At 36.8% G+C, this 16,997-nt stretch overlaps 1 protein-coding gene across 2 annotated transcripts in view; it reads right to left on the reverse strand.

The window, feature by feature from the left end:
• The window catches only part of SLC30A9 (solute carrier family 30 member 9), a 92,841-nt gene that overhangs the window by 19,669 nt on the left and 56,175 nt on the right, over positions 1-16,997 (reverse strand). For both annotated transcript variants that reach the window (XM_008073023.1, XM_021706447.1), the window contains exons 10-14: positions 9,713-9,768; positions 6,410-6,545; positions 3,924-3,963; positions 2,966-3,037; positions 2,407-2,514 (exon numbers count right to left, since the gene is read on the reverse strand). In XM_008073023.1, coding sequence (XP_008071214.1) covers positions 2,407-2,514; positions 2,966-3,037; positions 3,924-3,963; positions 6,410-6,545; positions 9,713-9,768 — 412 coding nt within the window. The remainder of the gene's footprint in view (positions 1-2,406; positions 2,515-2,965; positions 3,038-3,923; positions 3,964-6,409; positions 6,546-9,712; positions 9,769-16,997) is intronic.

Here is a 16,997-nt window from a genome sequence, read left to right on the forward strand (position 1 = left end):
TAATTTTTTGATTTATTGTAGAGATGAGGTCTCGTCTGCCCAGGCGGGTCTCAAACCCACGGGCTCAGGCAATCCACTCACCTCAGCCTCCCAAAGGTGCGGGATTACAGGCTGAGCCACCGAGCCTGGCTTGAAGTTATTTTTATCTAAAAATATACATTCGTGTAAATTATCCTACAGAAATCACAGGAATATTAGCTAGAAGAAGAAATTTTATAAAATGTGTATTTCTAGGTATGTTATTTAGTCTCATTTAAATTGCTTTAATGCAACCAACCATGCTGCCCATCGAAAGAGGACTGGATAAAAAAAGTGGTACATATACACGATGGAATATTATGAAGCCATAAAGAAGGACAAAATTTTGAACTCTGCAGCAACTTGGATGGACTTCGAATATATAATATAATACTGAGTGATCTTCGAGTATATAATCTAATACTGAGTGATCTATCACAGAAACAAAGAACTGAGTACCACATGTTCTCACTCATAAGCAGACCTTGAACAATTATCATAATACTGTAAGTAAGGGATTGGCAGTAGTTGGAAACTGCCAGGGGAGATGGGGGTGAAATTGGCAGTAGAGGAATACTGCTGGGGGGGGCATACCTCATCAACAAGGGTACCTGCATAATGAACATCTGTATACCTGACCCTGAATTGTACCCCACATCTTCAAAATTAAAAAATAAATAAATAGGTTTAGCTAATTAAAAGTTAATTCATGTAAACCATATAATGTACATATTTTTTAAAGAGTAATTTGATTGGTTTCTATTATTAAGTAAAAGAAAACAAATTACTAAAAGTTAACTTACACATCAAGTCACACTTTTCTTAAGCCTACAATTTTGCTAATAATTTATGTTCAAAAAGACATCTAAAACTGTAATGTAAGGTCAACCACAAAAACAATCAATACTTTTGCACTTATTTCAGATCACACTAAACATTGGAGAATGGTTTAGTCTTAAAATGTGCACTGAAATGAGAAAGAGCTAGTCATATTTCAGACTATTTGAAGAAATACCGCAGAACTATGGAAGCTTGTCACCTAAAATTATTTTAAACATTTGAAGACAAATGGGGAAGAATAGAAGTTCAACTTCAAGAGAATCCCAACTTTATAAATCGAGTCTTTTCATACTAAGTGGTTCTTTTGTTTTAGAAGATAAAAATAAAATGGATTTTGTCCTTTCATTTACCAGTATTGTACTGGCCCTCAAAACACTTAACTAGCTACCAAAATGAAGACAGAACCCATTTCAAACAGGAAGGCAGCAGCAGTTATAACTGGCACCAAGGGTGGAAAAAGACAAATGAACAAGAGCCACAATATACAGGAAGCCCTTATTTAATGCTGTCCACAAGTTCTTGGGAACTGCGACTTTAAGTGAAACCAATTTTACCATAGACTGATGTAAACAAGAGTTAAGTTCCTATGGCATATTTCTGGTCACAAAAATATCACTAAACTTCTATATAAAGATACAAAACACTTATAATATTAAGCACTACAACAAATGTAAGCTACACATACATCTAAGAATATGTATAGAATAATAAAAACTAAGTAAGATAATTACGCAAGTTTTGGTGAATCAGTGAGCGCAGCAGTAGTAGTGGGTTAAATCAAGGATGAAATGCTTGCAAAGTGAAAATTGTAGGGAACACCTCTTACCACCATGTAGTTAAAAAATAAACAATCACAAATGTGATGGGCTCACTAGTGCTTTTATACCGCATCGGTTATTTCTGCATTTATACGACTGTCTAATTTATGAATATTTACTTGACAATAATCTGTATTCATATATTCATTCATTCATTCATTCACTTCGCAATTTGCTTATTCCAGTGCAGAGTCTTAGACAGCCAAGGCCAATCATATACAGCTCTGAGATGTGGGAGGAAACAGGAGGGCATGGAGAAAACCCACATTGGCATGGGGAGAACATGCCAACTCCAGACAGATGGTAGCCACAGTTGGTAACAGATGTTTTTCTTATCAACATTATAACAAAACCATGTTGAACAAAATGAAGTTATTTGGGGACTTGCTGTATATTTATTTAGGACTTTAGAGTTTATTCAAGTTCTCATATTATCTTAATAAACCTATGGGCTTACCAAGGCAAATATTATCCATACTTTTATAGGTGAAGAACTTAAAGAAACCCTCTTCTAACAACAGCCTTTCTTACTTTTAATTCAGAGAAATTTACGATTCAAATAAACCTGGATACTTTTGATCAAATGTCTTATATAAATCAATAAATATGCAATTAACATTAAACAATGTATCGGTTTCATACTATTCAATGATATGAGAGAAAATTTTCACAAATCAGAGTATTATTTAGGCAGTACAAATAAACCACCTATAATTTAAGGAATATTTACCTGTTATAGAAGTAAGGCCCATGCAAGTGGCTGCTATTATCACTCCCAAGACTGCTGCTGTATCTTCCAATAATATAACATTTGTACTAGGATCACGACTTTCCATCACTTAGTCATTGGAGGAGAGACAAGAAAAGAACATTTCTGAAATCTTGACACTATCAGGTAACATTTTAGTAAGTATTCATATAAAATCAACATATGAATTAAGATTAAACTGTATATGAGATCATGACTTTAAAAACCCTGTTCAATGCAAACACAATCTCTTCTTGGCTTAAATGTCAACAATAACGGATACATAAAGTCAAATGACTTTCTCAAATGACAATAAGAATGTATAGCAATAGGGCAGCTCTGCTTAAGTCAAATACAAAGTATCCGTGTTCAAATTGTACTACATTTCTCTTTTTAAAGGAGCTGAAGTATATGTAAGAGCCATATAGGGACAACACTGAGATATATTTTGTTCACATCCATTAGGAACGAAACAACAGTCCTGGGTAATTTTAAGCAAATAAAGGAGGCAAAAGAAACACCCGGTTTCTAAAATACATACCATACTTGTAAAATGATATTCCTTTGGCCCGAGCACTCCTACGAAGTTCATTTACGGCAACAAGAAGTGTTGCTAAAAGAAAAACATTCATATCAGCAAGGAAGAAACTTTATGCCTCCAAACTTTAAAGATGGCATCTCAAAAAATAAATAACATTTTGACGTTGGGGTTGGTAATAAGGAAAAGTTCTATATTAACAAGTCATTATCAAGATTCCAATTAATCATTATAATAAGATAAACCCAGTAATTCTAAACCCACAACAATTAAATATAATTACTGTAACAACAGCCTTAATTGAACAGCTTCTATTTGGCAGGTACCATACTAAGCACTATCACTTCTGATCCCCTCCAACCTTTTGAGGCAGGTGGTGCTATCGTCATTTCACAAACTTTTAAAGATAAGGGACCCAATAAATACATACAATTATGATCTGTCCATCAAAAACAATATTAATTTAAAAAGCTGATGAAGGGAACACAGTAGATAAAAAGTGACAGAGTTTCAGAAGTAAACATACTTAAGAGCACCAGCAGTAAATTAGGCAGCTTCATACTGATATTAGCAGTTTTTTGTCACAATACTGCTATGGCTGTATATTTCAAAATCTTTGAAATATTCATATCGCAAAAAGAGACAGGCTTCTTCTGATTAATGCCACTAATGACTGATTTTTAAAATTCTGTAGAGTTACATGTTTTACATGCCATTTCAAATGTTGTGAGCATTATGATATGATACTCAAAAACAAAACATACTTGCCCCTCACTCCCATTCATGACAGGAATAACCGCAGTACATTGTACAAAGACTTTACTCCCTAAAAGTAAATAAAGCTGAGATTCCCATTCCTATACTTTTGTTTAATCAACAGAACTTAGCCAACTACCCTAATGGACCACTGAATATATATTACTAAATGAAGAATAATGAATTACTTTCTGACAGTACATACCTCCTTCAGACACTAATGATCCTGCTAAAATACAATATGCCTAGAAAAATAAATATTAAAATGAAGCATAAATTATTCCAATACAATTATTCACACATGAAGTTTGCAATATCTGATACAGAAACATAAATTTATATCTAAGGATATTAATAAGAAACAACTTAAATGAGGACAAGATATGAGCAAAATATTTGAATTCTGGGTTGTAGACACCAGAGGCGGTAAGACCACTCATACTCAAGTAACTTTCTGGATTTGTTTGGATGCCTAGTACCAATTGTATCCTGAGTCAGAAAGATTAGTTATATATAAACAGTATCCATTCCTTTTTTTGGTAGCACCACATGTTCCTTGCAGTCCCTGGACATTCTTCAGTTACATAAAGATGTCGAAGATTTGGCCCAAGGTATACAAAGAATTAACCTAGCAATACAATTTTTTTCAACATTTTAATAAAATTCAAACTAAATCTTCAGAATTTTCAACAATTTTTGAAACCCTAGGCTTTCCTGAATAGAGGTTTGAAAATTTCAAACCTAGTTCAACACTTATAATTCCGTGAAGGAATTTGAGATCTTCCAGGATAAGTGGATTTGCCTTGAGTACACAGCAATGACAGCACAGTGAGAACTAAAATGCAAGCTTTCCAGTCTCAATCCTAGACCCTTTCCACTGAATCTAACTGCCAACCTGAAGCATAAATAGTAGCTGAGCTTTCCAGTAACACTTTTCAATCCTTCCATCTCCTTCCTGAAAGAATTTATGCCACACATCACCCAATAAAAGCAGACACATCCATCAGCCAAGGATTCCAAAACAATACCTAAGAAACAAAAACTGGTTTACGGTGTGTTGAATCTATTATTTATTTACCAAAGGGCCATAGTGTAATGGAATCATTTAGTTACTAAAAGACACAAGAGCTTCTACAAGCTTTAAAATTTATACACAATTGAAAATTTAACTAATTACTTAATCTCTAACTCAAGACTGCTTTGATTTTATAAAGTGATGGTGTACAAATTTGATACATGCTAGGACAATGAGGTATCTATAAAGTAGCCAAACCTTTTCAGAATGGAGGAAATACATTTGTTTATTTTAATTATATGAAATGTATTAGGGTAAGAAACTAGTCGATAAAAACTGCAGAAAGCTTGTGCATAACAAATGTAAATAAGCCTAATTTAACAGACTTGCTATGCTGATTTGTATGGTGTATCAAGATGACACTGATTCTGACTATGGCCCAACACAGAGAAGAAAATAAGTTATAAGTACCTCCACCTTCCAAAATGAGGCTGTGCTATCTATTCAGGCCTTGCACAGAAGGCGGCCCAAGCCTGGGGCACCCACCAATCAGACCACATGCAAGTTCCACACCCACTAGACCATGTGAGGAGAGCTGAAGGTGAGGAGGCCAAAGTGAAGCGTTCGTTGGTAAAAGCTGTGAAGCTGTTGAGATTACTCAGGAGCTTGGTGTGTATCCCCTGGGGTGTGGACATCCAGCAACTATGTCTGACACACCTGAGCAGTAAGTCCACATGCATGTCTACTAACGGACATGGGTTGTGGCAGCAGAGTAGATACTGCTGTTTGGGAAAGAATCTGCACTCCCACAGAAAGGGTCTTTAGGATGTCTGTGTTAAATACTTGGACCCCGGCATAAAGAAGACACTGAGTAGGAGTCTTTTCTAAAGAGATCAACTGCCTGAAAGGCACTCTTGCCAAATGCAAAGGCAACTTGAGCCACATCTGGAACTACCCTGAGAAGCAGAAGCTGAGAGGATGTGCTCTGTCCCAATTCGGAGAGCTACAATCAGAGCAGCCAAGCAGGGACACCTCCAAGGAGTGCCCATGGAAGAGAAAGACATCTTTAAACATCTACAGAGATCACAGGAAATAAGTACAAAATGACACTAGTTAGTAAAATCTTTCTTATTCTCTCTCCCAACCTTCAACATTGCCTCGGGGGTAGGAAAGAAGGGTAGAAGCTCTGGGAGAAAATACAGGTGACCATTCCCCCCAGTCCCCAGGGCAGGCTTCCTACCTGAAGGAACCCAGAACGAGGGAAAGGAGAAGCTTCAACTTTCAGTGCAGCTCCAACTTAACGGCCATTCCATGGGCCTGGATATTTTAATTACTGATATGAGACTATTCTTGGGACTAAAAGTGAATAAAGGTTTTTTTCTTCTGCAATAGTAACCAGAGAAATTAATGGAACTGCCCAAGGTTTTAATCAAGGAGGCAGTGCTTAATCACTGTATCTACAGAGATCCTCTCGTTCAGCATCACAGAATCACACGGATTTAGAGGTTAAGTCCAGTCATGTACTAAAAACACAACTATAGACAGATAATCCCATATTACACAGTCAAGAATGTACATGTTATTCCCCCCTTAAACTCCAATATGACAAAGGCATTGTATGGCACTCAACCACTATGTCATGTTACTTCAAAACTGAGGAGAAAAAAAAGGATTACCCATAGAAGAGATTCCATTGGCTGAGGATGAAGCAATCCCATGACTCCATGGTACCAAGATAGTCCTGCACCCATCATGAAAATACCAACACCACTAATTAGAGAAGAAATATAGCGCATATTTGAAAATCCATACCTGAAAAATAAAAAAGAATGTAATATAGCTTGCAAGAAATACAAATGGCTTCCTTTAAAAATATATGCTTAATAGGTCAATGAAAAAGGAAAAAAAACTTCTTAGAATATCAAGATGTTACAGTTTTATAATTTAGTAAAATGTAATTGTTAAACTCAAATATAATCAGAAAAGTAATATACATGAAAAGAGAAAACATCCCATAAGATCTTTGAAAATATATAAAAATAAAGTCAATCCCACTTAATTCAGGTACTTTCTAACCCCTTTTCCAAATGGCCTATTTTTTTGATTTAGTAGAGCTACTTTATTATAATGTATAACAGACCCTGTTAAAATTAATCTTTTAAAAAATGCATTCAGATGTTTAATGAATGGGATAACATTTAAATTTCCTTGTAATGCAGCTTCTAATTGAATATTTTGGTCTTTTTGTACAGTCACTGCATGATTTATATTACCTATAATTTGATGCTGGATACTGGACAGTTTTCAACATATCATTTATTGTTGGTTCTGAATAGCTTGGCATATAGTAACTGCCAACTATTACTAGAACTAAGAGCTTCAGTTTTCTGAGTATTTTCATGGTGTTACGATCTCAATTATTTTTCAAGGATCTTTGGTCAGTATGCACATTACATTGTAAGTACCAATACAATGCTGAGTATTAAAGGAAATAAAAAATATGCCATAGTAGAAAAACAATCACTCATTCATAAAAATACTTCCTGGGAAATTTACTCCCAAATCCAAACCCACTGGTGCCCTTCTGGGAGATGCAGATTTAAACAAAAATTATTTTTTATTTTTTTCAAAGACAGGTTTTATTTTTTGTTACCTAAGCTGCTCTCAAACTCCTGGTGTCAAGTGATCTTCCCACCTCAGACTCCCAAAGTTCTGAGATTACATGCATGAGCCACTGTGCCTGACCCAAACAAAAATTCCTACTCAAACTGCGCTTTGAATTTTTTTTTACAAAGATGTAATCTTGCCATAGGGAATTCCCAGTTTATAAGTGTGACAATGTGACAATCAGCCCATTTAGAAAAATTTACTTTCTTCTAAAGTTTCCCCTCAAAGTAACAGATATATATTTATTTAAGTTAAAGTAAACTAAGATATAAATAAATGGCATTAGCTGCATTTTAGGTGTTTTTAAAAAATTATCGATTCGTACTGACGTCTAATTACCTAGATCTACACTGCCCAATGATAAGCCACTAGTGATACATGCCAGTTTAAATGTGATTAATGAAGACTAAATGTAGTTTAAAATTCAGTTCTTCAGTTGCACTAGCAACATTTCAAGTGCTCAACAGTCACATGTAGTTAGTGACTATCATATGGGACAGACATAAAATATTTCCATCACTGCCGAAAATTTTGCTGGGCAGCACTAAAGTAGATGTAAAAATACCTTTACAAGAAGTCTTTGCAGCCTAAAATTACAATTTTTACCCTCTATTTTTAAATATTTTGTATATAAAACTGGCCAAGAAATGTTCTTTCTTTGTGATGGTAGAACAATGTAATGATGTGTAATTAGCAGACAAGAGGACTAGTTATTTTCCATACTAACTTCCTGGCAGTTATAGAATATTCAAAAGCTATAATTGATAAGAAAACAGTAGTGCCTTTCTTTTTTTTTTCTTCTTCTTTAGTCAGGGTGTCACTGTCGTCCAGGATGGAGTGCAGTGGCATACTCACAGCCACCACAGCCTTGACCTGCTGGGCTCAGACAATCCTTCCACCTCAGCCTTCCAAGAAGCTGGAATCACAGGCATGTGCCCCATGCCCGGCTAACTTTTTTATTAACTGTAGAGATGAGGTCTCACCATGTTGCTCAGGCTGGTCTCCATCCCCTAAATTCAGGTAATTCTCTCCCCTCCACCTCACAAAGTGCTAGGATTATCGGTGTGAGTCACTGCACCCAGCTAGTGACTTGTTTTCAAACAGGCATTTGCAAAAAAAAGAGACTCCTTTACAGAATAAAAGTGAATTTTTTTGCCTTAAGATTGATGAAATTCTATTACTGAAGCTAGTTTTAAAATGCAAAATTCAAAAGTTTAAGATGACTATGTAGCCGGGCTCGGTGGCTCAGCCTGTAATCCCGCGCCTTTGGGAGGCTGAGGTGAGTGGATTGCCTGAACCCGCGGGTTCAAGACCCGCCTGGGCAGCGAGACCCCATCTCTACAATAAATCAAAAAATGAGCCAGGCGTAGTAGCGCATGCCTGTAATTCCAGCTATTTAGAAGGCTGAGGCGGAAGGATCGCCGGAGCCCAGCAGGCGAGGCTGCGGTGGCCAGGAGCGGCCACTGCACTCCAATCGGGGAGACAGAGTGAGACTCCAACTCAAAAAAAAAAAAACAAAGCCGGGCTCGGTGGCTCAGCCTGTAATCCCGCGCTTTGGGAGGCTGAGGTGAGTGGATTGCCTGAGCCCGCGGGTTCGAGACCCGCCTGGGCAGGGGAGACCTCATCTCTAAAATAAATTTAAAAATTAGCAGGGCGTGGAAGCGCACGCCTGTAATTCCGGCTACTTGGAAGGCTGAGGCGGAAGGATCGCTGGAGCCCAGCAGGTCGAGGCTGAGGTGGCCGGGAGCGGCCACTGCACTCCAATCAGGGCGACAGAGTGAGACTCCAACTCAAAAAAAAAAAAAAAAAAAATGACTATGTTAGAAGCAACAGAAAAAAAATCTCTGTATCAAATAATGGGTATGACTTAACATAATATATTCCGAAAAGTATGCTCATTTTATAAATCAATAATTCTAAAATATCCATAAAATATTATTTCCTAATCACAACAGGAGGATTAAAATTAGTGTATACTGAATAGAAGTTACCACCAAAATTTTAGATTGAGCAGCCTAGGAGTCTAAAGATTTTCTTTGGATAAAAAAAACAACACAGACCTCTAAAATCAAAATATGTGCCTTGTTATTATCAAGTATAAGAAAACAAGATCTCCTTGCTAGATATAAAGCATAAAAATAATTTACACTCCATCTTTAAATTATACCTTGAATTATACTACGGTAGAAGAAATTACCAAATCTTTAACAAACTGCAGGTATCTAAATTGCAGACTTCTGAAATTTAGTTGTTTTTATTTCAATGGCATGTCACCGAAACAAACAAAAACAAAATAAAGGCAATGTCCTTACGGATGAGAAGGATCTGGTGTTTGAACAGACTTACTGATGCCCAAAGCTAGTAAACCCTAAGGAGAAGAAGAAAAACAGATAAATAATCATTAGCAAGACGGAGGGTATAATATGGTAAAACCAATCTCAAGGATGCGAGCTGACAAGGACAAACACTGGACATGTGCATATCCATGGCCCAACAATTCTGGTTTCCAGTACATACCTTAGAAAAATAAACATGAATCAAAAGGGATTCAAAACATCATGTTTATAAACATGGAAAATATGAAGGCAACCTAAAAATCCATCAATCCCTAATAGCAAAATATATGATCAACCATAAACTACTTCCACAACAGCTTAAAAGAACAGGACTGGGGTAAAGCTTTCTGTACTGACGTGCATGAAGCTTCTAGACAAATCATTAAGTTGAAGGGGAGAAAAAAGCCAGTTAGAAACAGTATGCACAGTACAGAAAAACTAATGTTTTGGAGTTTTTTTATTTTTTGAGTTGAGGTCTCTGTCACCCAGGGTGGAATGCAGTGGCACCATCACGGCACACTTCAGCCCTGACCTCCTGGGCTCAGGAGATCCTTCTGCCACAGCCTTCCAAGTAGCTGAGTAGCTGGGACTACAGGTACATCTGGCTAATTAGCCACACCTGGCTAATGTTTTAATTTTTTGTTGAGATGAAGTCTTGCTATGTTGCCTAGGCTGGTCTCAAACTCCCAGGCTCAAGCAATCCCCCTGCCTTGGGCCTCCCAACATGCTGGGATAACAGTTGTACGCCAGCATGCCCTGCTCAGTTTGTAGTTTTGTAAATGACATAGAACGTAAAGCACAGGAAAAGGTCAGAAAATACACACATTTTTCTGTGTTTATACTTCTGAGGAGAGTAGCAGGGCTAGGGTGGTTAGTAACGTAACTATGTACCTTCATCTTCTCTTCCTTTCTATGTTTCATTTCTACTTATTTAGTTTTTAAAGTTTTACCCTTTGTAAAAGAGCTATCCACTGGAGTCTCTCAATATTAGTACACGTGTTCCGAATAGGTCCTTTCCATTCCAATCTGATGTGAACTTGGAAATCATGTCATAAGACTACATTAATAGAACTACTGAATAAAAATACAAAACCTCAGTGAATTCCCTATGGGGCTTTTCCTTTTTATTTTTATTTTTTTATTTTATTTTTTTAGCATGGTATCAAATAATCAGGTAAGTAAGGTTTCTAGATAATCTAATTCTTCATAGATGAGGCTTCTTGTAGGTGACATTTAATAGAAACTTTTTTCCCCTAATAAATTATAGAAATTGAGCCACCTTTAAAATAGCTAATACAAATATATGCTTGGTTTTCAGGTTTTATTTATTTTTCTTTTTGAGTTGGAGTCTCACTCTGTCACTCAGAATGGAATGCAGTGGCATGCCCCCCAGCCACCACAGCCTCCATCTGCTGGGCTCTGGCGATCCTTCCTCCTCAGCCTTCCAAGTAGCTGGAATTACAGGCACATGCTACCACACCTGGCTAATTTTTGATTTATTGTAGAGACGAGGTCTGGTCAAATTCCCCGGGTGAGTCTTGAACCCATGGGCTCAGGCAATTCACTCACCTCAGCCTCCCAAAGTGCTGGGATTACAGGCTGAGCCACGGAACCTGGGTGGTTTTTAGATTTTAATAGCTGAAACCCTACCCTGAATTAGCAGAATATTACAAGTTTTTCTACTGGATTTCAAGGGGAAAGGTGGCAAACTACCTAAAACAGAGACGATGCCTTATCAGTGAATTAAACTGAGGATGAGAGTAAATTAAAAGGAACAGAATTCTCTTAAACCTCTACATTAAAAGTGAAATAGGCTGGGCGCGGTGGTTCAAGCCTGTAATCCCAGCACTTTGGGCAGCTGAGGCGAGAGGATTGTCTGAGCCCAGGGGTTCAAGACCAGCCTGGGCAACTTGGCGAGACCTCATCACTATAATAAATTTAAAAAGTAGGCAGGCATGGTGGCATGCACCTGTAGTTCCAGTTACTTGGAAGGCTGAGGTGGAAGGATCGTCTGAGTCCAGCAGGTTGAGACTGCAGTGGCAGTGGCCATGAGTGTGTCCTGAACTCCAGCATGGGTGACAGAGTGAGACTCTGACTCAAAAAATAAAAATAAAAAAAAAAAAGTAAACTGGCCATTATTTAATCACATTATGTTTAGATATATACATATGTATGTGTTTATATTCTTTAAATATATTCAATAAACACTTAATTATTTTAAAAATCTTTAAATATTCAGGATGGCTATGCAGTGAAGTGTAGGATATCACCAGCTATCTTATAAATCGAATACAGACCATATTTATTAGTTCTTATAAAACTCATGCATCACAGATATCCATAACCCTGCTCTTCCTCAGAAGTGGGTAGAATCACTGCTGTGTTTGCTGTGTGTCCTTCCAGACCTTTTCCTGCACATTTACAGCACACTGTATACCACATATCTGTCAGTAATGCATATACAAACTGCAGAGTATCCGTCTGGTTTGCAGTATAGTGTTTGCATATATGGCTGCGATGCGGCATCACTGCCTTTACTCCTCATACACTCTTCCCTTTTCTAGTGTTCCTTCAGTACCACACTATCAAGTACCTGCATAAATGGCACTTTGGAAGATCTTTCTAGCTGTTTTATGTGCATATAACCTGCTTACAAAAGACAGAGGAAGAACAGCGTCTTCTTCTAAACACTTGCAAACTCAGGTCCTCAATAAATTCATGTGACCTAATACTAAATGCTATGCTTAGCAGAAAAGTTTTCCAAAATGAACTGCAACAGAAATTGTCAAACTAATTATCACTAGACCTCTAATTAAAGGCTTCATCTCAAGAAGTCAAGAAAAAAGTATTATGTCATAAAAACATTATAATGAATTAAAATTTTTAAATATTACAGGTGTCAAAAGAAACAGTTTTCAAAAGACATGAGAAATACAATTTCTACCTATTCAGTAAGGTCCAGTTGAAATCTTTTTTTATCAAAGTGTTTTTGAAAACTCTAATTAAGGCATACTCTTTATTCAAGAGTTCTAACTTGATATCACATGGACTCAAGTTTTTATTTACATCTTGTTTTGTTGTTCAATCTTTTACAAAAATTCATTTGTTTCTCCAGTTCCAAGATGAATACATGCTCATTATAAAAAGATTCAAACAGTATAGGAGAGGGGATACTGTCTTTTTTTTTTTTTTCAGTTGGAGTCTCACTCTGTTGCCCAGACTGGAGTGCAGTGGCTGCTCCTGGCCACTGCAGCCTCGACCTGCTGGGCTCCGGCGATCCTTCCACCTCAGCCTTCCAAATAGCTGGAACTACAGGCGCTAGTGCACTACCACGCCCGGCTAATAATTTTTTGATTTACTGTAGAGATGAGGTCTCGCCAAGTTGCCCAGGCGGGTCTCGAACCCGCGGACTCAGGCAATCCACTCACCTCAGCCTCCCAAAGGTGCGGAATTACAGGCTGAGCCACCGAGCCCAGCTGATACTGTCTTTTATATATGTATCTCTATACAGTTTTTAATGTTGCTTTTGTGAATATATTTGTGTTGGATTTCAGGGAGAGCGTATGTGCTTAAATATATAACAATCGACATAATGTCTTTTTGCACTTTGTTTTATGAAAATTTTCTAACATGCAGATAGATGAATAACCCAAAATACTTGACAGAGCATTTTAATAAACTCAAATCATCTATCACTAAACTCTAGCAATTATAAATATATGATCAAATCTGTTTTATTTAAACCATATCTACTCCCTCATGAATACTCTGAAGTAAATTCCAACCATCATACCATTTCATCTTCAAATATTTTGGACAAATTTCTAAAAAAGACTAGATTTTTTTTAGAAATTACAGCCATAAGACTATCATCAGATTTTTAAAAATTAATATGAATTCCTTAATATTATCAAATACCTACTCAGTAGTCACATTTCCACATATGATAAATTTTATTTTTGAGGTAAAATGCACAAATCCTAAACGTACAGTTCTGAGTGTTAACAAATACACATGCCTTTGTAACATATATTCCTATCAAGATACAGAATATTTCCATCACCCCAAAAAGTTCCACCTAGCCCCTTTTCAGCCAATCCTCCCCTATATAAGAAGCAACCATTTTTCTAATCGTTTTAAACCAAAGATTAAAAGTTATCATAAGACAGTTTTATGTCCACCTTTTTTTCAGTATTTTGGTGGAGATGCATATATGTTACCAGCCAGTAAAGTAGTTCATTCCTTTTTACTGACAGATATATCCCATTGTATGAATGCACCACAATTTGATTATCGACTCTACTGTTGATGGATTTTTGGATATTCCAGGGGTTTTTTTGGTCATTAAGTGAAGCTGCTATAAACATTTTTTTTTTTTGAGTTGGAGTCTCACTCTGTCGCCCAGGCTGGAGGGCAGTGGCACACTCCCAGCCACTGCAGCCTCGATCTGCTGGGCTCTGGCAATCCTTCTGCCTCAGCCTTCCGAGTAGCTGGAACTACAGGCGCGCGCTATCATGCCCGGCTAATTTTTTGATTTATTGTAGAGATGAGGTCTCACCAAATTGCCCAGACGGGTCTCGAACCCGCGGGCTCAGGCAATCCACTCACCTCAGCCTCCCAAAGGTGCAGGATTACAGGCTGAGCCACCGAGCCCGGCTATAAACATTCTTATAAAATATTTTGGAGACACTCAGTTCCATTTCTCTTGGATAAATACTTAGGGGTAGAGCTGCTGGGTCACAGGATAGGCATATGTTTACAGGAGACTGCCAAATGTTTTCAAGAGTGGTTACACTTGCTTCGCATCTTCATCAACATTTGACTGCAAACTTTTAAATTTTAGCCTATATTATAGAGGATGTGCAGAAGAGTCTTGCTGTGCTTTTCATAAAAAATTTTCCTGATGACTAATGGTGTTAGCATTTTTGCATGTATCCACTGGCATGTGTAGAGGTTTAAGAGAATTCTGTTCCTTTTAATTTACTTTCATTCATGCATCTTTGTGAAGTACCTGTTCAAATTTTTAGCCTTGGGAGAAAAAATTAGGCTATCTTTTTATTATTGTGTTGCAGAAATTCTTTATCTTGAATACTAGTCCCTGGTCAGATATGCTTTGTATTTTCTCCCAATCTATGGGCTGCTTATTTATTTCCTTAAGGGTGGTTTCTATTATGCAAAAGTTTTAAATTTTTATGAAATTTAATTTGTAAATCTTTTTCCTTTATGATATTGTTTCTATGTCATGTTTATGAAATCTTTGCCTGCCCATGGGTCTAAAAGACATTCTCCTAGGTTTCCATCTAGAATCTTAGTTTTAGCCTTCACGTTTGGGTTATGATACATCTCAAATTTGTGTATGGTATAAAGAATCAATGTCCTTTTTTTCCCCATATGGATCTGATTTTTCCAGTACTATTTGTTTGAAAAAGAATTTCCTCTCTTCACTGAATTGCTTTGGCACCTTTGTCAAAAGTCATCTGGCCATGTAAATGTGGCTGTTGAATCCTCTAGCCTATCCACCGACCTGTCAATCCTTACACCAATACTTCACTTCACTGTCCTAATTACTGTAGCATTATAAGAAGTCTTGAAGTCCTCCAATTTTCTTTTTTTTCCCAAGATTGCTTTGAATATTCTAGGTTTTTTGCATTTATATAATAAATTTTAGAATTTATTCAGTTTTTCAATTTGTACAGAAAAGTCTGCTGGTATTAAGATTGGGATTGCATTAAATCTATAGATCAATTTAGGATATTTGACAGATTAACACTATGGCATCCAATCCATGAATATGGTATATCTCTTCATTTCTTGAGGACTTCTTTAATTTCTCCCAGCAACATTTTGTTTTCAGTGTAAAGGTTGTGCACATCTTTTGTCAGATTTATTCCTAAGTATTTAATATTCTGTGACATTAGAGTAAATGGTGAAGTTCATTAAAATTTAATTCTCCATTTATTTGCTGATAATAGAGATGCAACTGATTTCTAGGCACTGACTTTCTATATTTACTGATTTTCAATCGTTAAACCAACCTTACATTGCTGAAATAATACTCATTTAATTATGGTGTAATATCATTTTTATATATTGCTAGATACGATTTATATTTTAAGAATTTTTACATCTGTGTTCATGAGAAATACTAGTCTATATTCTTTTTTTCTCTTGTAATGACTTTGTAAAATTTTGGTATCAGGGTTATGCTGGCCTATTAGAGCAGGTGAAAAGCATTTTCTTCTGTATTTCTGAAAGTCTATGTACTATTAGCATTACTTCTTTCCTAAATGTTTAATGGAATTTTCTGATACTGTCCCATAGGCTCCTTTCATTTTTTTTCAGTCTTGTTTCTCTCTTTATGTTAGTGTTTCCTACTGTCACATACTCAGGTCCACTGATTGTTTTTTCTGCAGTGTCTAATCTGCTGTTAGGTGGGTTTTTCATATCAGATATCTTTTTCCAGCTCTAAAAGCTCCATTTAGTTTCTTTTTCATATTTTTTATTTCTCTTCTCATATACTCATGCTTTCCTTTCAATACACAAACATAGCTGAAACAGCTGTTTAATACCCTTGTTTGCTAATTCTATTATCTGTCAATTGAGTCTGCTATTGACTGATTTTTCTCCTGGTTATAACTTAAATATTCCTGCTTCGTAGACTGTCTATTAGTCTTTTTTATTGCTAAACACTTACATCAACATCAAGTGTTTGGACTGTGTTTTCTTCCTCAAAGCATGAGAAGCTTTGTTCTAGCAAGTAACTAAACTACTTGCAGAACAGCTTGATCCTTTAGAGTTTTTAGAGAGGTTTGTTAGGGAGGGATCTGGAACAGTCTTACACTAAGAATAATTAGCCCCACTACTAAGGTGAGCCTTCTGTTGGCCTCAGTAATCAATGAGGACTCTCCTAGCTCAGCTTGTCAGAACTTGAATGTATCTCAGCCCTGTGTGAGCGCTAAGAATTACTCAGCTTACAGCTCCAAACTCATACTCATATCCTTTTTTTTTTTATTTTTTGAGTCAGAGGTGTCACTCTGTCTCCCAGGCTGGAGTACAATGGCACGAATATGACAATCATGGCTCATGGCAGCCTCAATCTCCTGGGCTCAGGTGATCCTTCCACCTCAGCATCCCAAGTAGGTGGGACTTCTGGTGTGTGCCACCATGCCGAGTTAATTTTATTTTTTGTAGAGATACGGTCTTGTTATTTTGCTCAGGCTGGTCTCAAACTCCTGGGCTCAAGCAATCTGCCTGCTTTGGC

The sequence above is a fragment of the Carlito syrichta genome, unplaced genomic scaffold, assembly GCF_000164805.1.
Source record: "Carlito syrichta isolate Samal-C Ts95f unplaced genomic scaffold, Tarsius_syrichta-2.0.1 Scaffold315593, whole genome shotgun sequence".
Lineage (NCBI taxonomy): Eukaryota > Metazoa > Chordata > Mammalia > Primates > Tarsiidae > Carlito > Carlito syrichta.